At 55.6% G+C, this 21,534-nt stretch overlaps 8 protein-coding genes across 8 annotated transcripts; 3 read left to right on the top strand and 5 right to left on the bottom strand.

Moving 5' to 3' along the window:
• Positions 1-702: 702 nt before the first annotated feature.
• J4E90_003076 (uncharacterized protein) lies at positions 703-5,115 on the bottom strand (the record flags this gene model as incomplete). The annotated part of the gene is made up of 4 exons (XM_051432649.1): positions 703-1,780; positions 1,829-2,401; positions 2,452-4,443; positions 4,490-5,115. The coding sequence occupies 4 exons, from the start codon at positions 5,113-5,115 to the stop codon at positions 703-705; spliced, it is 4,269 nt and encodes a 1,422-aa protein (XP_051294071.1).
• Positions 5,116-5,906: 791 nt separating this feature from the next.
• Positions 5,907-7,131, bottom strand: MRI1 (S-methyl-5-thioribose-1-phosphate isomerase; the record flags this gene model as incomplete). Its single annotated transcript, XM_051432650.1, has 2 exons — positions 5,907-6,570; positions 6,617-7,131. 2 exons carry the CDS (start codon positions 7,129-7,131, stop codon positions 5,907-5,909), a joined length of 1,179 nt encoding a protein of 392 aa, XP_051294072.1.
• Positions 7,132-8,115: 984 nt separating this feature from the next.
• On the top strand, positions 8,116-9,681 carry J4E90_003078 (uncharacterized protein; the record flags this gene model as incomplete). Its single annotated transcript, XM_051432651.1, has 2 exons — positions 8,116-8,298; positions 8,347-9,681. The coding sequence occupies 2 exons, from the start codon at positions 8,116-8,118 to the stop codon at positions 9,679-9,681; spliced, it is 1,518 nt and encodes a 505-aa protein (XP_051294073.1).
• Positions 9,682-10,139: 458 nt separating this feature from the next.
• Positions 10,140-10,907, bottom strand: J4E90_003079 (uncharacterized protein; the record flags this gene model as incomplete). The annotated part of the gene is made up of 3 exons (XM_051432652.1): positions 10,140-10,587; positions 10,663-10,730; positions 10,851-10,907. 3 exons carry the CDS (start codon positions 10,905-10,907, stop codon positions 10,140-10,142), a joined length of 573 nt encoding a protein of 190 aa, XP_051294074.1.
• An 850-nt stretch (positions 10,908-11,757) lies between these two features.
• J4E90_003080 (uncharacterized protein) lies at positions 11,758-12,945 on the top strand (the record flags this gene model as incomplete). The annotated part of the gene is made up of 1 exon (XM_051432653.1): positions 11,758-12,945. One exon carries the CDS (start codon positions 11,758-11,760, stop codon positions 12,943-12,945), a length of 1,188 nt encoding a protein of 395 aa, XP_051294075.1.
• A 1,162-nt stretch (positions 12,946-14,107) lies between these two features.
• Positions 14,108-15,456, bottom strand: J4E90_003081 (uncharacterized protein; the record flags this gene model as incomplete). Its single annotated transcript, XM_051432654.1, has 3 exons — positions 14,108-14,338; positions 14,388-15,262; positions 15,384-15,456. 3 exons carry the CDS (start codon positions 15,454-15,456, stop codon positions 14,108-14,110), a joined length of 1,179 nt encoding a protein of 392 aa, XP_051294076.1.
• A 3,892-nt stretch (positions 15,457-19,348) lies between these two features.
• J4E90_003082 (uncharacterized protein) lies at positions 19,349-19,924 on the top strand (the record flags this gene model as incomplete). Its single annotated transcript, XM_051432655.1, has 1 exon — positions 19,349-19,924. The coding sequence occupies one exon, from the start codon at positions 19,349-19,351 to the stop codon at positions 19,922-19,924; it is 576 nt and encodes a 191-aa protein (XP_051294077.1).
• A 602-nt stretch (positions 19,925-20,526) lies between these two features.
• On the bottom strand, positions 20,527-21,402 carry J4E90_003083 (uncharacterized protein; the record flags this gene model as incomplete). The annotated part of the gene is made up of 2 exons (XM_051432656.1): positions 20,527-21,155; positions 21,399-21,402. 2 exons carry the CDS (start codon positions 21,400-21,402, stop codon positions 20,527-20,529), a joined length of 633 nt encoding a protein of 210 aa, XP_051294078.1.
• Between the last annotated feature and the right edge of the window lie 132 nt (positions 21,403-21,534).

A 21,534-nucleotide genomic window follows, 5' to 3' on the forward strand; every position in this document is an offset into this window, starting at 1 on the left:
GGTCCTCCTTTACACTCAGCGCATGTACCGCAGGCGTCGTACAGAATACCAGCCATCACGCGGTCGCCGACTGCGAACTGCGTTACAGACGTGCCAGTCGCTACGACGGTGCCTGCGCCCTCGTGGGAGCCGGTGCAGGGAAGTGGTGTGCCCATTGCGCCTGAAGAGACCATGAAGTCTGTGTGGCAGAGGGAGGCGACGGCGACTTTGACGAGGAGATCGTGCGGTGCAAGTTTTGATGGGACGGAGATTTCGCGCACCTTATAGGGTTCGTTGAAGGAGATGACTTGTGCGGCCCACATTTTGGACGGGAGGGAGGGCTTCGTCATGGTGTTTATAGATTGTCTTTTCCGGGGAATCTGGGCCTGCCAGCTTGATTTGAAGGATGGCTTGCTTGGTGGCGATTAGCTTTATGGGCGTTGAGCTGTAACAAAATAGGTGTAGGTTCAATCGATGTGTGGTTACGAAGTTTAGAGGTTGAGATATGATGTTGTTGGAGACCTCGGGAGGGGTAAGTGGTGATGGCGTATATCTTTATCCGGCGCATTCTATCTAGCAAGCGCTATCTAGTATATGTGTAGAACGACAGAAAGTACGAGATCACGACCAGAGACGTCATAGGATGTACCAGCAATGTAAAACCAACTTCGACCTCAAATTGTACACAAACGCGATTATACTACAAGTCTATGAATTACCGAATCAACCCAAAACCCTACCAGCAGTAGAAGCTGTGCTCCTGTCCTTGGTCTCCACCTTCCTCAATCCCTTACCAGCAGTGATCTCACCGAGTAAAGCTCCACGGTTCGGTGCTCCACCTGGAGCCTTCATGCTAGGCATTGGGGGTGGCGGTGGTGCTCCACCAGCCGGAGGTGGTGGTGGGCCAGGTGGAGGCGGAGGTGCACCGTTCGAGGGCATCGGAGGAGGTGGTGGGATGCCTGCTGGAGGCGATGTCACAGCTGGGCTCTCCGCACGTGGGCTCTTGTTGTCCATGGAAGAAAGAGGGCGCGGTGGCGCCATGGTACCGAACAACATGGAGGCCAGCTGCTTGGCTCCACCTTGAGTAGGCGCTTCGTCGTCGTCGGACGAATCATCATCTGAGTCAACAACGGACCAGTCATCGTCGTCCTGCCTTCCCAACCTGCGCGCTGAAGGTGCGGCGGGCTCATTGAACGTAGGCATGGCAGCCTTGTTGGCATTCTCTTGTGTCAGACGGTGGAAAGGGTTCGTGGAAACCTCGCTCGTGTTGCTAGGTGGCGGCGGAGGTGTGGAGACTGTGCTGTTCTCCTGGTTGGACATGGCCATCTTCTTCAAGAATGGGTTCTTGGTTTCAGTGTCGCCCATGCCAGGGTGAGGACTAGTCACCGAGGACGTAGGCGGGCTGGCGATAGATGAGGGTGGTGTGTTGTGCGAGATCTGGGGCATTGGTGGCGCTTGAGGAGGTGCAGTGTCACGCGGCAACTCCTGGCTGGCGGTAGGGGTGGTGTCTTGAGGCGTGATGTTCTGCGGGCCGTCATCATCCGACGACTCGTCATCGTCGAGCGCCTCAAGCTGCATCTGTAGTTGACGTTCGCGTTCACGCGCAGCTTCAATCTCTGCACGCTGAGCAGCCAGTCGGGACTCCTTCTCCTTGGCGTCCTTGGAAGCAGCCGCTCTGCGCTTTTTCTCTTCGGCCTTCTTGAGTTTGCCCTGCTGGACTTGCTCTTCCAGGGCGCGAAGTCTGGCTGAAGCAGACTCTCGCTCCTTGGCCAATTCGTCCTCTTGTCTGCGTTCCTCATCCCTGACGTTTGTTAGCGTAATTTCAAGAGATAGATCGAGGTATACGTACTCCATGCGCTTCGTCTCGGCTTCTTGGGCCTCCTGCTGTTCGCGGATAGCCTTCTCAGCCATGTCGTTATCTGCCTTCTTCGACTCTGCTTCCGCTTGCTGAACGTCGTGCTGCGCAACCTCGTTCTTGTTCTTGCGCGAGGCCGGCGGTGGGGGTGCTGGCTTCTTGCCACTGCTCTTGGATGGAGCGGGTGGTGCAGCGGATTCGTCGTTAAGACGTCTTTGACGCTCTTCCTCGCGACGCGCATCCTCTTCTTCAGCCTGGCGTAGCTTCTCTTCACGCTCCTTCTTCTCCCGATCGGCACGTTGTTGGGGTGTCTCACCAGCCTTTACTGGAGCTTTAATGCCCAGAGCAGCGAGACGCTCAGCCATTCGCTGCTCAGCCTGCTGTTTGATGAAGGCCACACGTTCCTCTGGAGTCTTGTATGCAGAGTACGAGCCGCCAGCAGGCGTAGTTGTTGATGCGCGAGGAGGGGGCTCGACACGACCAGCCGGACTCTCATAGCGTGATGACGATGGTCGGTTGTCCTCTACACGAGCAGCTGATCTAGACCTGTAGTTGTCGCGAGATGAACTGTACGGAATTAGCATGATGCCTCTTGATACTAATCGAATAATACTTACTCGTCTTTGCGGATACGCGAAGCGCGACTGCTGCGCTGTAGATCAAAGATGAAGTCCTTAACGTCATCTTCAACGCCCAGAGCCTCCTCCCATCTACGACGTTCGTGTTCGCTTGTGTTGTCGTGTCCTCCTTCTTTCAGGCTCGACTCCAGACCCCTTGTGTATTCATTCACGCTGTCTTCGACGTCGCGGATCATGCGCTCATTGTTTTCTCTTTCTGCTCGGATGCGCGAAGTCTCCTTCTCCAAGCGCTCAGTTGCTGCGCCCGTGTCGTCACTGGCAGGGGCAGGCCTTCCTGTCAAGGCAGCAGAGCGTGCTTGCATCATAGCCTTGGCGCGGGCTTTCAAGCGATCCGATTCAGTTACTGCACCGCCAGGTCCAGTGCCCACGATGGTGGATGCAGATCCGGGATGCGCTTTGGCGTCTCTGAGTCTAAAGAGTTCGAGCTGGGCGTCTGCGATTTCACGCTCAGTCCGGCGCACGTTGGACGCGAGTTCAGGCAGGCGATCAGTCAAGGTCTGGAGTTGGCGCTTCAGGGCACGACGCTCCGCATCCGAGTCAGTTGATCTCAACGAAGCCTTAGGGTGAGCATCAATGTCTTCTTGCACCCTGCGAATGCGGCGATAGAGATCTTCAGCCTCTCGGCGATCTCGACGATCGAGCGCATCGTCTTCGTCAGCGGCGTTCTCGTCTTGTGTGTCCATGGCATCCAACAAGATCTGCTTCTCTTTGACAGACTTCCTGAGCTGGTCAAGGGACATTTCATCAGACCGCTCAGAGGATGGTGAAGCCGGCTGCGCTGGTGAAGGTGAGCGACCACCACCTCCAAGGCGATGTCTAGCGCTCGACTTGTAGCCTACGTTATCGTCATTGTTACGGAATACCGTAGCATCCTTTCGGCCACCAGCTTGTGGGCTACCAGCACGGAACGAGTGGGACTTCAGGTAGCTGACGCCAGTGCGCTGGGGCTGGAGGAAGGCACCAGAGTTCTTCCTGTCCTCGGCATCTCCACGCAGCAAGTTCTTCATTGCACCAATAGAGTCGTTGATGTTGCGCGTGGAAGGGGGGACCAACTCCGGGGGGAGACGGGCTGGAATGGGGTAGCCGTTGAGCTTACGGTAGATCAAATGCATAGCAACGGCGAATTGGTCCAAATCAAGACGACCCCTATCAGCAGAATCGGCAAGTGTCCATATGCGCTCCAAATCTGGCTTGGGCAATCCACTCTGTCCAAAGATTTCAAGAGCTTGAGCTCCGCTAATGTAACCCTTGGTCATGCCGTCCCAGGCCTTGAAGGTGTCATCGTACAGCTTCTTCTCTCCCTTTGTAATAGCCCACGGAATGGTCGCGTTGCCGGTCAAACCAGCAGTCGTATGGTTGCCGCCCTCTCGGCCCGTCTGGGGCATCATTCGTTGCGCCAAAGCCTCGATGTTTGGTAGCCCGGTGGCGGGGGTGTTTGCTAGGCCCCATTGACCAGGCATGCCCGTCGGCTGAGCATTGAGAGGAGCCATGCCGGTCTGGTTGGGTGCGAGATTTGAGCCGAATCCAGTGGGCATAGGAGGCATCGGCGGACGTGGTCCGTTGTAACCGCCTGGAGCCTGCCCGAAGCCAGTGGGCTGTGGCTGCATACCCGTAGGCTGCTGACCGAAACCGGTAGGCTGTGGTTGCATGCCTGTTGGTTGCTGTCCGAATCCAGTCGGCTGTGGGGCTAAAGAGCCCAGCAACTGGCTGTTTGAAGGTTGTGGCTGCGGCTGCTGAATTGTAGGAGGCTCGTTGAACTTGGGGGCGTTGGTGGCCGGCGTTTGGCGGTTCGACGATTCGTCCACGACTCCAAATGAAATAATGTCCACCATGCTAGAGACCTCATTCTTGACTCGCTCGGGAAGGGAGTTGGGCAGATCCTTTCCGGTCAGCTTGAGATTGCACAAGTACATGGCGAGGGCGAATTCGGGGAAGAGGAGCTGGCCAGACTTGGTCGTGTCCGCAAGGGTCCTGCATCTGTTAGAATGGGGCCACGTATGCGATTCGTGCAACATACCAGATGTGCGAAAGCGCGTCCCCAGATAGCTTGGAGCGCATCAGGAGATCCCGCGCCTGGTCGCCAGACAGGGCCTGGGAGTCTCCCACGGCCGACTTGAACAGCTGCTCGAACTTGGCCTGGTCTTGCGCCGTGATGAAGGAAAGCCTTATGCTCGGGATTTTGCTGCTCTTGGCCGGGACGGGCGGTGGCACGGAAGACGCAGAGTTGCCGCGGAATGAATCAGCCATCTGCGCCGATGTCATACCCGTGGGCTGCGGCCGCTGCGGTTGGGCAGGCGGTTGCTGCTGCTGCTGCTGCGGCGGCGCGCCAGTCTGGAAGGGTATCTGCTGGGGAGCCTGCTGCTGCTGGAATTGCTGGCCCTGCTGCCCTGGGAAGCCCGTGTACTGCGGTTGCTGCGGTTGCGGCTGCTGTCCGAAGCCCTGCGGCTGGCCCGGGAAGCCAGTAAACTGCTGTTGCATTGGTTGCATTGGCCCTCCTCCGAAGCCCGTCGGCTGAGGTGCCAGTCCGCCCTGGAAGCCGCCGGGCTGCTGGAAGGGCTGCTGTTGCTGCTGCTGCCCATACTGAGGCTGCCCCGGTCGGGCACTGTTCCCACCCCCTAAGTACGAGTTGGACCCAGAGAACATGGTGGGCGAGGTGGCGCGGGTCGATTAGAAAAGGAGAGATGCGCGCATGCGGTGGGAGAATTAGAAAGGTCTAAGGAGTGCGCGCGAGCGGGAATGGTGAAAGGTGGAATGGGGTTGGTTGCGAGTCTGTGCAGCTCGCAGCCCTGGAGATCCATGGGTAGGTTCGCGCTAAGGTCCGTCAGTCGTCATCTTCGAGGACGCGCTTGCCTCCTCGGCAACGGGCGCCCGCCATTCACGACTTCCTGCACCATCTCCACAATGTCGAATGCCCAGAACGGAACAGGCGCTGGCCCGCAGTCACAGGCCGAACTCGCCCAGGTAAGTTGGCGGAAGTCCCTCTGTTCTGAGTGTTAACAGCTCTGGTAGGCGTTCAAGGACCTGCAGCGAGGCGAACAGACTGCCGCCGCCTTGGAGAACCACCTCGATTCGATCGAAAAGCAGATCGAGGCGCTTTTGGCCCAGGCTGAGAAGGCGGAGCAGGAACTGAAAAATACTCCGGAAGAGGACGAGAAGCCTTCCAGCGAAGAAAAGGGCTCTTCATAATGTCTACCCAGAATGCGCCTGCTATAAGATGTATGCGACATACGCTCGGATATACTTTCTAGAGAGATGAGAAAGACGCCACATAACATACGCGCATCACGAACGACGGACACGAGTTTGACGAGCATTTCGGTCGTGGTTGGCGAGGCAGGACATAAGCATTTATCATGCGCTATTAGCAGAGGAGACAGTTCCAATGATGGATTGATGGAGGACGATCTGCGCTTCCAAATATCCTAAACACTTGTCTATAAGCCACCAACAGTCGAAGGCTTCACTTCGGAACCCTGCGTCCTGAAGACCTCGTCCAAATGGAATACACCATTGCTGTCCTTCTCAACCACGCCTACCTCGGTGATGATGCCATCAATGAGCTCTGCAGGTGTGACATCGAAGGCTGGGTTCCACACACCGATGCCATTTGCCGCAATGCTGATAGTTTCGACGACACCCAGATCTAGCGTAACACCGTCGTGTCTAGGTCCTTTGACAAGGGTCACTTCCTGTCCGGGGCGTTCTTCGATGACGATGTCGGCCCCCGATTTGGTCTTCAGGTCGATAGTAGTTCTTGGTGCGGCAACGAGGAACTTGACACCGTGATGCTTTGCAAGAATGGCCAATGAATAAGTTCCAATTTTGTTGGCGGTGTCACCGTTCGCAGCCACCCGGTCGGCTCCAACCACGATACCCGCGATGTTCTCGCTCTCACCGCGTAGTCGAAGTAGCGCTGCCGCCATGGAGTCAGTGATGAGAGTTGCCGGTATCTTGTCGTGAACCAATTCGAACGCAGTCAGCCTAGAGCCCTGGTTGTATGGTCGTGTCTCAGAACAGAAAGCGTGCTTCAAAGATCCATTGCCGTACAGTGAGCGGATTACACCAAGCGCTGTGCCATATCCAGCAGTTGCGAGAGACCTGTAGGATTAGCCGCTGGATGTTGATGATGCAGAATGGTACAAACCCTGTGTTGCAGTGCGTCATCATGCTCACAGGTCCCTTCTTTCCTGCTTCCGTGTTCTTGACTATCCACTCTGCGCCATGCTTGCCGATACTCTCGTTATCGCTCACATCGTCAACCAGCATCTTCTCCGCAGCAGCCACGTACGCATCTCTCACGGCTTCTCCACTCGCTCCCTCAGTTGCAGCAGCTTCCTTGGTAATCTTTCGAAGTTTGCCTGCTGCATCTGCAAGGTTGACGGCAGTTGGTCGGCTGGTCACAAGGTAGTCCAGCTTTTCTGTAATGAAGATCTCGACCTCCTCAGCTACCGAGGAGAGCTTCATGTTGGTGAGTTCAACTGCGAGGGCGAGAGCAGCGACTATGGCGATGGCCGGTGCACCTCGCGTCCGCATCTCTTTGATGGCGTGCCATGCATCAGTGCTGGAGTAGATATGGTCATATTCTTCGGTATGCGGTAATTTCAGCTGGTCCAGAATCTCGAGCTGGCCTCGTGAGTATTTAATCGCCTGGAGTACCATTTTGAAGGTTTCGTAGAATGGTGTGTCACTTGAATGCGTGGCAGAAAATTTCTGGATGGTGAGCGTTGGGTGTCAACAGCCCCATCGCGGACCCTGACGCTAACACGTGGGAGCTGCTCAACCCAGGCATGCGCGCGGCCTCATCTGAGTTACACGACATACCCGGACAAAACATACACGGCCCACCACCTGGGACCGATGCATCGCTGCTACTCCACGATCCGTAACTCTCGACGCTTCGGCATGACGGCACGCGATGACGAAATTTAGCCACGTGTGGCTCGGTGCCAAGGCTAGCTCCAGCCACCAAGCAACGCACCTGCCGGTATAGGCCACGGCCTCGCTGTTCTAGCCGGACCAACATGAGCTGGCCGGTATTGATAATCCACATGCATCGAGTAACGGTCTGTATTAAAGGAGGCGCACATGAATTCTGCAAGGAAGCCTTTCATCTTCGCTCGAAAGTACCGCATTGCAGCCCTACGAGAGCCGCAAAAAAAGGGTCCGTCAGCTGCAAGGAACCGGCAGTGAATTGACCGCGGTTGTCCCATGACGACGCCAACACTCGGACTTCACGCATATACCTACGGCCCTCTGCGCCCAATTGCTCCTCCGCACCTCCGCTTCCGCTCACCCTCTAGATATCCCTAGTTGTTCGTCGCATAAGAACTGTGTTGTCCAACCAAGACGTTTTCGGTAACCACGCCCGTCTCTAGTTCTTCCCGATAGGCGGAGAAAAAGACCCACATCCTCACTATTTATCTTCCCCAACACCACACGCAGCGCAAGCCACCCAGCCAGAGAACATTACTGTGCACATGCGCAGACCAACCAATCGCCGCATCCTACATCGCCTTACCTCGCCGTGCCTTACTGGACCCTCGTAGTTTGGGCCCGAAATCGATTGGAAGGTCAGACGAGAGAAATCGCCACGCCTCGAACAACCCCGCGCAGCTTTGCGCCAGTTATATAACGATGCCCCTCATGCCGCGCTCCAACTCGAGCGTTGGGGTAAGCACCGCAGTCATGGCCTCCCAGGAAGAGCCCATACAGCCCTCGTACCGAGGCTACGGCACAATGGCTTCCCAGCGACCTGCGCAACGCCAAAGACGACACTCATGGCACACACGCCCCTGCATGCAGGAAGCAGAGAACTTCCAGGTCTTGGTAAGTTATACAGCGCACATGCGCTCAACAGTCTGCTAACAACGGCAGCTTCGTAACTTTCTCGTCGAACTTAACTGCCGCATGGACTTTCTGGAAGACTATGGCCACCTCAAATACGATGCCGGAGTCGAATACGCATACAACACACTGCTCGCCGTCCGCGAATCCTGCTCGAAAATGTCCGACGGCGCAATCGAGGCCGGACGGCGGCAGGCTTCTGTCTTCGTCGAGACCTTGGAGGGACGATACAAAGATGCAATGGAACGGAAGGAGACATTCGGGGAGAAAGTCCTGGAAGGAATAGTGCTCATGGACAACTACCTGACCGAGTTTGAGACGCGCGCATATGCTATAAGAGACGGATCCATCGGCTCCTATGCGCAAGAAGTCTATGAGGAAGGTCGGAGAAAGATGGACGAGGGAATTGAAATTGCAAAGGGCGTGGTAGACGGCGGTCTCGACAAGGCACGACGCGCGCGTGAAACGATCGAACTCCGAGTTGAGCACGCTGTGCAACAAGCCCTAGAGCGAGCAAAGGCACATGGCCTGATACGCTACGACGACCTGCCCGAGCCATGGCGAGTCAACCCACATATCCTCAAAGGCTACCGCTTCCAAGAAGGAAAGTGGGCTTGCGTCCGATCCATCTTCGGCCTTCACAACGAGCTGATTAATATCTGGACACACCTCCTCGGATTCATCATGGTCCTCGCCATTGCCTTTTACTTCTATCCTTCGAGCACCAACTTCAGCATGTCGACAAAAGCCGATATCTTCATAGCAGCAGTCTTCTTCTTTGCGGCATGCAAGTGTCTGGCCTGCTCGACCATCTGGCACACCATGAACAGCATCTCGCACCAAACGCTTCTCGAGCGCTTCGCCTGCGTAGACTACACGGGCATTTCCCTCCTCGTCGCCGCATCCATCATGACGACCGAATACGCCGCCTTCTACTGCGAGCCCGTCTCGCGCTGGTCCTACATGTGCATAACAGCACTGCTCGGCATCGGCGGCGTCATCCTGCCCTGGCACCCAACCTTCAACCGAGCCGACATGGCCTGGTTCCGCGTCCTGTTCTACTGTTCCCTCGCCCTGACCGGCTTCTTGCCTTTTGGCCAGCTCGCCTACACCCGTGGCCTCGAGTGGGCGCAGTACTTCTACGCGCCCATCACTAAGAGTCTACTTGTATACGTTACCGGTGCGTTGCTGTACGCGAGCAAGACGCCTGAGCGCTTCTTCCCCGGTCTGTTCGATTACGTGGGCTGCTCGCACAACATCTGGCATGTTGCTGTGCTGGGAGGTATCATCTTCCATTACATGGCTATGCAGACTATGTTTACGCAGGCTCTTACGAGGGCTCAGACTAGCTGCTCTGTGTACTAGGAGCATCTTCTCATGACGCCTTTCTCCATACCTCTTACTTATCCTTTCTCTTCTTCCCCTTCTTCTTGTGGAGCGTTCGGCATTGTGGAGCGAGTTGGTTGTTTGCATTGGGTAGGCGTCTGACCTATAGATGTTGAGATGGTGGGTAGATGAGAAGGGTCCGGTCGGCGGATGCCATGCGGGACGCTGTATCTGAACTCATATAGACTGTCGATAATTACTACATCATGAATCCCTGAACATTCATCCCAAATTCCGCCTAACAATGTGCACCTTTTGTACGAGCCATTCATTTCTGCACCTGTAACCTTTGAATCAGACACAACACGCCGGGTCTAATGTATGCCTTTCGTCATTATGACTCCCAAATGCTTCTCTAGATAAAACTACCTACCTAACAATCCCTAAACGCCATTCGCTATGCAGACAACCCATTTTGGCCCTACGCGCATCCCCATCTAATGACTATCCGGCACATCCGGCAACCTCTCAATAACATACTTCCCCTTCGCCACACTCACAATCGGTACACCAGGAATCTTCCTAATCCTCCTCTTAAGATCCCTATCATTCGTCGCCACCAGATAAATCCTATGCTTCTGCACGCGATCCACAATACAGTCGTCCGCATACGTGCCCTTGTGCTCGCACTTGAGCCGCTGCCAGCGCTCGTCGCGCGCTATGCGCAGCGCGATGCGGTATTTTGGACCGAGTTTCTCGAGCTCGGCCATGACGCAGGTGGTTATTATGGGTGTGGCTTTTGCGTATAAGAGGTCCATGAGCGCTTTGTCGAGCTCGAGCTTGGCGTGCACGGTGTGCGAGAGGAAGTTTGTGTCGACGAGGACGGAGTAGGGGGGGCCGAGGGCGGTGTTGGCTTGGAAGAAGAGGGCGGAGGAGACTTGGGGGCTGGATGGGGGGGTTAGTTGAGAGTCGAAAGTGCTGATCACGCTCAGCAGGCCATTTTTTGTGTCTGGAGCTTACATTTCTCGCTTTGCCTTGTTTTCTTCCTCTTTCTTCTTTGCTTCTAGCTCGCCGGCCATTTGGTTCTTCTTGCTGGTGTGGTGTTAGTGCTTCTGGAGCGAATGGTAGTGGAGCGCGTAGTCGCATACAGTCGTGCATCTCGTTGGCCTGGGTACATTAGTGGGAGCTCATCCAGAACATATGCTGACCATACCAACTATCCTCTTGGTTTGCGCAAACTTGCGCGTCTTCTTCTGGACTCCCATAATTGCTGAGTGCTAGGACTCTTCCGTTTGCGCGCGAGCTCTGTCGATGTGTGAAAGTCTTCTACAGGTTTCTGTGCGGCAGGCGATTTAGCTTGTTCGTCGTGATAGCTTGCGCAGGGTCGTGATTGGGCGTGTCGTGGTGGTGAATGTTCGCATACCACTTTTGCTATCGATAACGCGGGCAACTTTTTGATGCCAAGACATTCAAAGTCGTCGGAGCTCTTCATGGCCAACGCACCGATTGGAGGAACGACGGCTGCGCTAAGCCCTAAACACGAGGGTCACGCAGGTCCCAGAATAGCAGCAGCGTTCCTGGTAGGAGGATCTGTCAACGCTGGCCCTGCATACAGGCCGTGTTTTTCCTGCATCCCTGAGCCAGCAACGAGGTGCAGACGTCAACAGTCGGCTGCTCTGAAGAGGCCTGACACGCGGACGACTCGATCATCGCGAAGAAAGCCCCAGTTTCCATTACTACGCTTTTCGATTTTCGATAAATGCCCATCGCTAGTCTGCGGCCACCCACACATCACGCGAACGGGGCGCTCAGACTGCGCGTATTTGCCCAGCGGGTCCTCGACTCCGCCCCTTGTTACCCTGACCCCGTATCCGTCTTGCACTCCACCATCAGCATTTCCTCTCGTTCCCCGTCACTCGTTTCGGCGCTTCTCTGTCCTATCGATATCCCCAGCGACTGCATCCCCTCGTCGTTTCACTGCTTTTCTTTCACCAAACGATTCCTGAAACACGTCTGTTGGAGTACACGAGCCTTGAACACCGGGTCTCCTGAGCCCTTTCGAAGACTGCCCAACGGCAACCCTACCTCCGCACACACCTATACACCACAACCACGATGCGGCCTTCCGTCGGCTTCGTGGGGCTGCTGCTCGTAGTCGCACCCACAGTCCTCGCCCAGATCGAGAACGCACCCGAACTCAACACCGTCGCGCCCGGAGGCGACGCGGCGACGAACACAGCCGAGACCTCCGCCGCCGAGACAACACAAACAGCGACAACGAACGCTGACGAGACTGCTGCCACATCACAAGCCGCCACCACGGAAACCACCGAGGCGGCAACCACTGCTGATGCGCCCACCAGCGCGGCCGCCCAGACAGGGTCTACAAGTGTCTTCAACCTCGTGGGCGCACCAACACTGGCTGGTGTCGGTATCCCAGACATCAAAGTCCCAGACACAGCCGGCGCTGCCTTTATGCAAAAGTCCGATCTCCCCGATGGAACCGTCTTCATATGTGTTGGTGCTATCCTTGCCTTCTTCGGTGCGGCAGTGCTGGCGTGGCGCGGCCTCGTTGCGTGGTCGTTGCATCGTTCCGTGAAGCGGGCGGCCATGGCCCAAAACCTGGCTGATATCAAGGCCATGTCAGCAGTGCCTGGCAAGAAGCGGGGGATGTACAATGTAGTAGGAGCAAGTTCGACCATGTCCCTGGATCACCTGAACGCCGCCCCCATTGGCAAGTCAAACAAGGCCTTCAAGGGCGCGGCTGCCAACACAGCACAGCAATCGCAATCGTCTCTCTTCTTCTCTCCAACCGCAGGTGGCGCCGCCGGTATGCGAGATTCGGTCCACGTAGCAGGGAACCGATCCTCCACCTACCTTCCCGCAGGATACTACGCCTCTGGCAACGCAGCACCCGCCGCCGGATCACCACAAATGCACATTGGCAGCCAGAACCCCAACAATCTTTCTGCCCTCTCCCTCTCCACACCCGGAAACCGGTTCAGCGCGAGGTCCGGCATGTCGCCACCAGAATCGCCATCACTCCCTCCATCGCGAGGAGGCTACGCCCGCGCACCACCATCACGAGACGGCCTCTCCAACTACAACCGCAACAGCGTCGCAACCCTCGGCCACCAACCCGGCACCACAAGAAGCCCCGTCTACGGCCAGGACAACAACACCGTCAGCCAATTATCGCTCAATGTACCGGGTGGCACGACTGTGCCTGGTGGCCGCACGCCGAGTGGATACCTAGACGATCTCTTTGAAAACCACGGCAACGGGTCCAGAGAACGATTCTAGTTGGATCTCGAACAGCAGCCCGCAAAGCAGCGTGCCGTGAGCGCGGGAGATTGTTCGCTGAAAAGCAGTCCGTCGCCCGGTTATCGTTTCTCGTATAAGCCGGGTGTGGTGGTGAGCGCTAGAGCCGTGTCTGCGAGCACGATATCCATAATAGAAGATTACTACCGGGTATGAATTGTGCGAGATGACCAGAATGGCAAGAACGCGTTCTCGAGGTTGTTGTTGTCGAAAGTCAGAGAAAGAGAGAGGAAAGGAAGAAGCCGGAAAAGAGCGGTCTTGTCTTGTTGAACATCTCTTTGCTCATGCATGCCCATTTTCGCGTGTGCACGTTTTTTCTCGTTTTCTTGCTTTTGGGGTTCACGGCCGCAAGCTTGTGATACCAACATTATGCCGGTTTTGGCTTTTCTTTTTCTTCTTCGTTCGATACATTCGACTCTTGTGGTACTGTCGGGGGATTTCTTCGCCGAGTCTACCCCATCTGCCGTCTTTTACTATCTTCTCTTTTTTATTATCATGGTTTCTCTTGTTACGAATGTAGGGTAGTGAAGCTCCTCCGCTTTTACTGGAGTTAGACAGGCGTTACAAAGAATCTGCGAAGGGGAGCATGCATCAGTCTCTAGCCGTTTAGCCATGGCATGGCCATCGCGTTTTGAGCGAAGAGAGAGTGGTCTCTACTATTGTAGATGTAGATTCTGCATATTAGACCCCATAATGAAGTACTATTAAGCAAGAAAACGGACGACGTGCTGGTTCAGTGTGGTGACTGTGGTGAGGAGCAAGGAAGGAAGCGGCGTGTGCTGTGTGATACGGTACTGGCGGTCCTGGGTAGCGCTGGCGCTGGGGCTATCGTGCGGAGTTTGTGGAGTACAACATGCGATATGACGTCCCGGTGTGTACATCGTGTACTTTGCTAATGCGTATTCCGTTTAGCTATGTGGATGCACGGGTAGTACGGGTAGCATCACCTTAGATCACAGATGAGGCATAAAACAAGTCAAGGGCTTTGACAATATTGAAAGCCAGTTTTAATGCGAAGCGCACCTTATGGTTCATCTATATCTTACACAAATGCATAGTCCAGTACCCTTTTTATCTATCTACCACCAAACATCGATGCTGAAGTTTGCAACGCCACCTCGTTGTACTGTTTGTGTACATACGGCTACCTCGCCTTCTTGGCCATGGCCTTGCGTTTCCTCGCCTCGCCATTGAGGTTGGGCGCGGTGGCGTTCTGGATGGCGGCCTCCTCTTCAGTCAGATTGGATGTCTCGACCAGTGGCTTGTCAAGTAGTTCCTTCTTTCCGAGGATGCGTCCGGCGGTTTGGTTGTAGGCGAACATGGGGAGCTTGAATAGGAGGGTGTCGTAGATGGTGGGCTGGGGCTCCTCGTCGGGCTGGATGCTGTTAGTGAATGCACCGTGTTGGGGGCATGGATATACGTACGTCGACAAGGTATTCGCCCTTCATGCCATCCTCGTTCTCGACTTCCAGGAAGACATTGCCGACGGAGTCGACGACCAGAATCTTGCCGTTCTCAGAGACGATGCGCTTCTTGGCGCCCTGGGGACCGGAGATGACCTCTGCCTCGACCGGGGTGCTGATGCCGTCGTCGCGCGCCTTCTTGGCAGCTTGTGCCTTCTTGGGTTTCTTCGCATCCTTCTCCATGGCGCGTCGCTCGCGACGGTTGCGTGGGCCAACCTCCTCAGGTGTCTCTTCGGCCGTTTCGTTCTCGAATTGCTGGGCGTTCACAGGGGCGGCGCCGGCGTCAACTCCAGGAATGCCCTGCAGACCACTCTCGTCACCCCAGGCAGTCTTGCGCGCCTGGCGGACGAACCTCTCGGCGTAGTCCCTGCGGCGCTTCCATCCCATGACCAGGGCGAAGTAGTGGAAGCCTCCACCGAGAACGACGAGTAGACCGAAGATGACGGAGCCGAGGCCAGGGCGGAAGCGCTCGTAGTAGTAGCCAGAGCCCCTCCATGCTGGGAAGCCGTTCCTCAGGAAGTGGTCGTAACGCTCGCGCTCAGGGCCCTTCAGCAATTTTCCCACGACCGAGAGACGCTGGTAGGCGGCGGTGACCTTCTTCAGGTGCGCGTCGGTCTCCTTTTTAGACGGCTTCTTTCCCGCTGGGTTGGTCTTCGCATATTCGGTGACAAAGTTCTTGCGAGCCTTGTCCGGGTGGAGTTCGCGTGACTTCTTGCGGAGGGCCTTGGTCAATTGGTCTTGGGACGCGCTGGGCTTGACGCCGAGGAGATCGTAGAAGGTGATGTTGGCGCCGTCTGCTTTGGCGACCTCGTCACGGATGCGGAAGATTTCGTGGTCTGCAGTGCGCTGTCAGCAAGTAGCTCGCAGTGGCAGCTGGAGCTGGGGAATGCATGTGGGGAAGGCGCATATGTGGCCGCAAGTATGCACTTGAAGACGACATGCAATTGGAATACGCACCCTCTTTGGTCCAGGCAGCGGCGAATGCTGCAAAGAGGCACAAGACCAATGCGAGCAACGCGTGAGATCTCATGGCTGGGGTGGATGAAGTTTGGCTGTCTGCGAGCAAGTGATAGGGAGGCTGCAGGCTTGTGCCGCCAGATGTCCAGTAGTGCCGCGAGCCCGCTCGAGTGACGGAACGTGGCCCAATTAGTCTGACCGCTGTCGACGGCACACAGGTGTAGCAGGCCTGCGCGATAAAGAGGCTCTCTTCACGGTGCAGTCACTCTCCGCTTTCACTCCAAGTCTCTGCAATTGAATCAAAAATGTGGCCTCTTCACGACTTACATGTGAGACGCGGCTGAGCGTGTGGCTGTGTCAGTGGGCAGGCGCGACCCTGAACTACGGGATTCGCGGCAGGGGCCAACAAAAGTTCCCATACGGTCAGCGACACGCAACCTCCTCAACAACTCGACTTGCACTCCATCTACACTCACTTCAGCCGCGTCAGCGCATTCACTCTCTCGCGACTCTTTCCCATCCACGTAAGGCAGCCATCTACTACATACAATTCCACCTCCTTCCCCTCTAGAGGACACATCTCCAGCCTTCCCTCGACCTCCACCACTATCAGCAGCTGAACTGACCATGACTTCCCCTAAAGATCTCGAAGAACAACAGCAGACCCTCATTACCCCCGACCAGCGCCAACAAACACCACCCCCCGAAATCACGACCCACACACCTTCCGTCATGTCTCGCTTCAGCATCCCCATCGATGCCCTGACATCCAGGATGAACTTGGGCGGACGCTTCGACAGCATTCGCTCCACTTCAGTCTCCTCGCGCTTCGCCAACCTGCGACCCATCTCCGAGTTCTTCGACTTCAAGCGCATCTCCAAGCCCGCCAACTTCAGCGAGGTTCAGAGCAGGGTCAACTACAACTTGGGCTACTTCTCGAGCAACTATGCCGCCGTCTTCGTCATGCTCAGCATCTACAGCCTACTCACCAACTTGATGCTGCTCTTTGTCATCATCCTTGTGGTCGGTGGTATGTTTGGAATCGGCAAGTTAGAGGGCAATGATCTCCAGCTCGGTAGCTGGCGCGCGAGCACCTCGCAGCTGTACACTACGCTCTTCGTCATTGCGATTCCTCTCGGACTCTGGGCCTCGCCATTTTCCACTGTTCTCTGGCTCATCGGCGCAACAGGCGTCACCGTCGTGGGCCACGCTGCATTTTTGGACAAGCCCATCGAGTCAGCTTTTTCCGAGGAGGCGGTCTAGGTGGTCGGCCGCGAACTCCTCCTTACACTATGCCCCGCTGGGGAAGACCACCAGGGGGCTCGTCGGGTGTGGGGAGATACCACGAGGGGGGACAGAACGACGTGCATAGGTTTCAAGAATTGGATAGCGACGATGAGAAGGGTGGCGTTGTATTAGATCAGGCGTTTCAGCCGGCTTTGAACGGAAAGAGCATCAATCCGGATGAGCTTTACTTTAATGATATGGATATTAGTGCCTGGGAGGGCAGGGCAGCAGCTTTGGGTGAGGCAACATACCAAGACCGTGGCCATCAACGACATCATGACGAGTATCTTGGTAATATGGACAACCATTACTCGGCTGAATACGAAGAGATACTTTTCCGGCGAGTACTTGACAAGATTCGCATATCAAGAGCAGCAGGCAGGGAAGACGTGGATCTCACTTCAGAAGAGCTAGACGCGTATAATTCACGATTTCGCGGCCCGAGGACAGCGGCCGTTCGCCCTGAAGTCCAGTCTCGACCGAGCAGTGCTTATTATTCCAACGACCCCACAAGTGTGGTTAGAGACGATGCGACTAGCAAGCACGGCAGTTCTTCCAGATCGAAGAAAGATCAGAAACGAGGTTCAATCTTTGGATCAAAGTCGAAGGAGAAGCCCAGCAGTCGCAAACGTACGTCTACCATGTCAACCACAGATAGCCGTGCACCGCCACCCGGCTTCGTCATACCTGGCCCAGACGGACAGTCTATGTATGCGCCCATCAATGCTTACCAGGGTAGCCTGGAACGGGAACGGGAATCTCCACGTCCAGCGTCCCGTTCCGCGTCTGATGCTAGTCACTATGTCCCTTCGCCATCGCACGCCAGCTTCTCTCGCGAAATGCTCGGCGCGTTCCCAGAATCTGTGGTCGATTACCGTCCCACCACACCTCCAAGGCAAGGTCGTTCTATATCATCTCGACAGGCTGCATACGAGGCTGATCTCCTCCACGGGTCACGCACAAGATCGTCCTCTATTCAATCCGCTGGGCTTGTTCCGTTCCCCGTGGGGCCCTACCAGTACCACAACTTCAGTCCTACATCCTCTACATCACCGACTTCGCCTCAACCGCAATATACACGGAGTGTAAGTTCGGCCGCGTCTGAAGCTAGCTACACATCAGTGCCACGACGTGTTCCTCTCCCTGCTGCTGCATCGGCATCGCTTCAACGAGCGGCACCTGCAGCACGTAGCCATGTCAGCCAGTCGGATCCAGCTCTAGCTGCACAAGCATCAAGCTCTGCTACTCCAGCCCAACCTCAGGAAGCTGCCAGAGCAAGTGGCCATGGAGCTGAGAGGCGGCGGAAGAGCGGTAAAAGTAGGAAGAAAGGTTGAAGCATCTCGATGTAGTTGTACATGGTACAAATCCCCCGCTCTCCAATCTGACGCTCCTGATCCAATTGATTCTTGCTTTCGTAGACATTGCATACAAGATAGTGGCCTCGAAGACGGCCACGTATGTAGTGGGCCCTTGATATTCCTGTTGTACTGATAAATATATGTATTGCTTGCTCCACTGAGGTGTGTTGTTCGATAACAGTCATTCGATCTGACTCTTAAATCAGCTAAACGTGTCTCGAACTGGGCAAGGAGCGCATGCAGGAACGGGTCTGTCCCCTCAATCCAGCCCTTAGCACGATTTGTTGAATGCCATATTGCGTGTGCTGCATCTGCATCTTGCAGCTGCATCTGGGTCTCGAACACTTGCAACGGTTTTCTAGACACTTATGCGACAAGGGTACGCGCACAACGGCCGTTGCATAACGGCTGTTTCGATCGCGATCACGTCAAAAGTCCCGGGTAGCCATCAAACAAAAATCAATTCTCGAGTAGGAAGTTTTGATGCCCATTGTGTTGCACTGCCTACTCGCGTAGAGACGAATTAATCTCCGCGATTTTCATGGTTCACGCACATCATCGCACATGTGCACAAGTGGGATCTGAGACGGCATAAATCGGAGGTGGCGGTACCTGCAGGGCTACGTCCGGCACGCCCAACCACCAAAAAGCGGTCAGTTAGTCTGCGACGATCATTCCTCTGCTTGCTCCACAAGTTCGCGCACATCTTTAAGCTGGCCAAAGTTCCTTCCCTCATCAGCATTCCCCAACCGTGCCATCTTTTGTGGTCTTTTTCTACCCGTCGACGTGTTCCTTACTAGTCCTTGACTCATTTTACCCACGTTTTCCCGTCGGAGTCGTTGTTGCGCACGGTGGCCTGTGTTGTCATAGTGTGAGAAGTTGGGTTGCTATAGCCTCGAATTAGTTGGCTAGTAGGGCACCGCGCATCAGGCCAAGGCAGGGTCAAGGAAGCAGGGAAAACCTGAGCTGAAGTGAGGCAAAAGAGGAGGCGATTGAAGCCCAAGAGACCCACATCCCTTCACCGGTTGTGTGTTGCGACTGCTCTCTTCTAGTCCACTGGATACTGTTGCGCTGGCTTCAAGACTCACAGTCATAGAGTCGTTGTTGTCGCTAAACCTCATCACCGCGCATATCAAGAGTATCTTGCGCCGAATGCGTTGGGCGGATCAATACACTTTACACCACCGCATCCCGGCTTCTGTCGCTCGCGCGCATTCATCCCGTCGCTCATCAACATCAACCCTCGGAGTATCAACAACACCCCTTTCAGCCTCCATACACCCTAAACCAACCTTACTCCTCCCCTCCTCAACCCACACCATGGGCTACGGCAGCAGCTCCTGGAACCCCTTTTCAACAGGGGGCTCACCCTCGCGACGCTCCTCATCCGGATACCGCCCTGGCTACGCCTCGTCGTCGTACTCGGCGTCCTCGCGCCACCACAGCTCCACGTCGCGCTACAAGCGCTCACCCCGCGACTCGTACATGCAACACCTGTACAAGAAACTGCAACACTTCCTCCGCGAAATCTGGCGCTACGCCCAACGCCACCCCTACAAAGTCTTCTTCATGGTCATCATGCCCCTCGTCTCCGGCGGCGTCTTGCACAAACTCGCCCGCCAGTTCGGCGTCAACCTACCTGAGATGGGGGGACCGGGTGCGAGAGGCGGGTACGCTGGCTCAGGGCACACCAACACCAACTACAACACCAGGGGCGCCAGCAGCAGCGGCGGCTACTACGGCAGCCAGGGCTACGGCTACGAGAACACCCGGAGCGCCCCGAGTAACGGCGGCGGAGGCATGATGGCCGGTCTCGGCAACATCGACATGCAGAGCGTCTCTTCTGGCATCGGCGGTCTGGCTAGTTTGGCGAGTATGGCAAGCAAGTTCATGTAAAGAGTTGAAGAGGAGCTGACCAGCTTCCTCTTCTAGGAACGGTCGAGAATGTCCTTACTATCACGCGCGTTGTCGGGAATCTGACGAGAGGGGGAAGTGATTGGTGACATGAGGAGCAGAGGAGTGATCCTCTGCAACAGGCTTTACCGCAGATTATGAGTGAGGAGATGGCGAGGAAGTGGGAGTATTGGAAGGGGCTGTGATGTGGGGAAAAAGGTGGTACTTTTGTTTTGCCTTTGGGCTTTTTCTTATTGCACGACGTTACGACGGCGCGATGTGGGGGACGTTTGACGACGTTTTCTCCTGTTCTTTTCCGTTATGGCTTGTTTAGCTTTCTTTTTTTTTTTACCGTTAGAGATATCCCTCCTTTGCGTAGGCTTGGACCTGCCTGGCGTTCAGATGCAAATCAAAACTTGCTCTTCTTATACCTTACTACTCACATCATGCGTGCAACGAACTAATATCATCAAGCCTGTGAAGTCCGTGTAGTAGATTATCCAATCTAAACCAACAGTGAAAAGAGACTCAGGTTCCCAGCTAAACTCCAAGGATATCGTCATTCATACACCCCATCCCCCTCCCTCCCTCCTCCCCATCCCCGCTCACCCAGAAACCACATTAGCAAAAACCTTCGCCGCCAACCCACTCAACAACCTCGCCTTGTCCGCCTGCGGCATCTCCTGAAACACCGCATAAACACTCTTCCCCTTCGTATCCCTCACAGCCCCGAGTCTATTCCCCGCGACCGCCCCCGCAACCATCCCCGGGAAGTTGGCCACAATAAACCCCATGGCCCCTCCACTCAACCCGCCGACTATACTCCAAAACTTTGACGTCGGATGCGCGTCCTGATCCGCCATCCCCTCTTCCCTAAGCATCTCCTCGAAGATACCACCGAATTGCTCTTCAGAGAACCGGTTGTGGGATTCCTCGGTGTTGCCGGCGGGCGCGCTACCGAAACCAAAGGCGGACCAGGGGAAGCCTTGGGCGAAGCCGCCGCCTGTGCCTGCGCCCGCACCCGCATTTCCTGGGATGTCTTCTTCGAAATCAGAGTCGGGTGTTGCGGTACTGCCCGTGAAACTGTTGTAGGTGCGTGCGGCGTCGTAGTCGCGGCGCCGTGTCGCGTCTGATAGAGTGTAGTAGGCGTCGTTGATTTGTTGGAAGCGCTTTGTGCGGCTTGCGCGCTCGGGGGAGTCGGAGGGGACACGGTCGGGGTGGTGCTTTAGTGCTGCTCTGTGGGGGGAGTGTTAGAGGTTGAGCGGAGAGAAAGGTTTGTGGGTAGGTGAGGTGGTACTTTTTGTAGGCATCGCGGATTTGCTGTTGGGAAGCTTTTGAGTCGACCTCGAGGGTTTTGTCTATGGTGTTGTATGAGCTTTCGGGTAGGAAGTAAAGGTTTGTGTGCGCATACAGTAGTCTGGTTGGGGAGCTGCGTGGTGTTAGTTGGATGTTATCGCTAGGCTGCTGTGTATCTCACCCATGATGTTGGCTGGTTTCGGAGATTGGAATTCGAGCTCGAGAGTATTGTTTAGATTGATTGTTGGGTATGCGATCAAGGCAGTGAGCAAAGTTCAGGTAAGTGAGGATGTAGGTTGTAGGTTGTGGATACAGTG

This window comes from Alternaria incomplexa (genome assembly GCF_024043165.1).
Source record: "Alternaria incomplexa strain BMP 0042 chromosome Unknown scaffold_3, whole genome shotgun sequence".
NCBI classification, from domain to species: Eukaryota; Fungi; Ascomycota; class Dothideomycetes; order Pleosporales; family Pleosporaceae; genus Alternaria; species Alternaria incomplexa.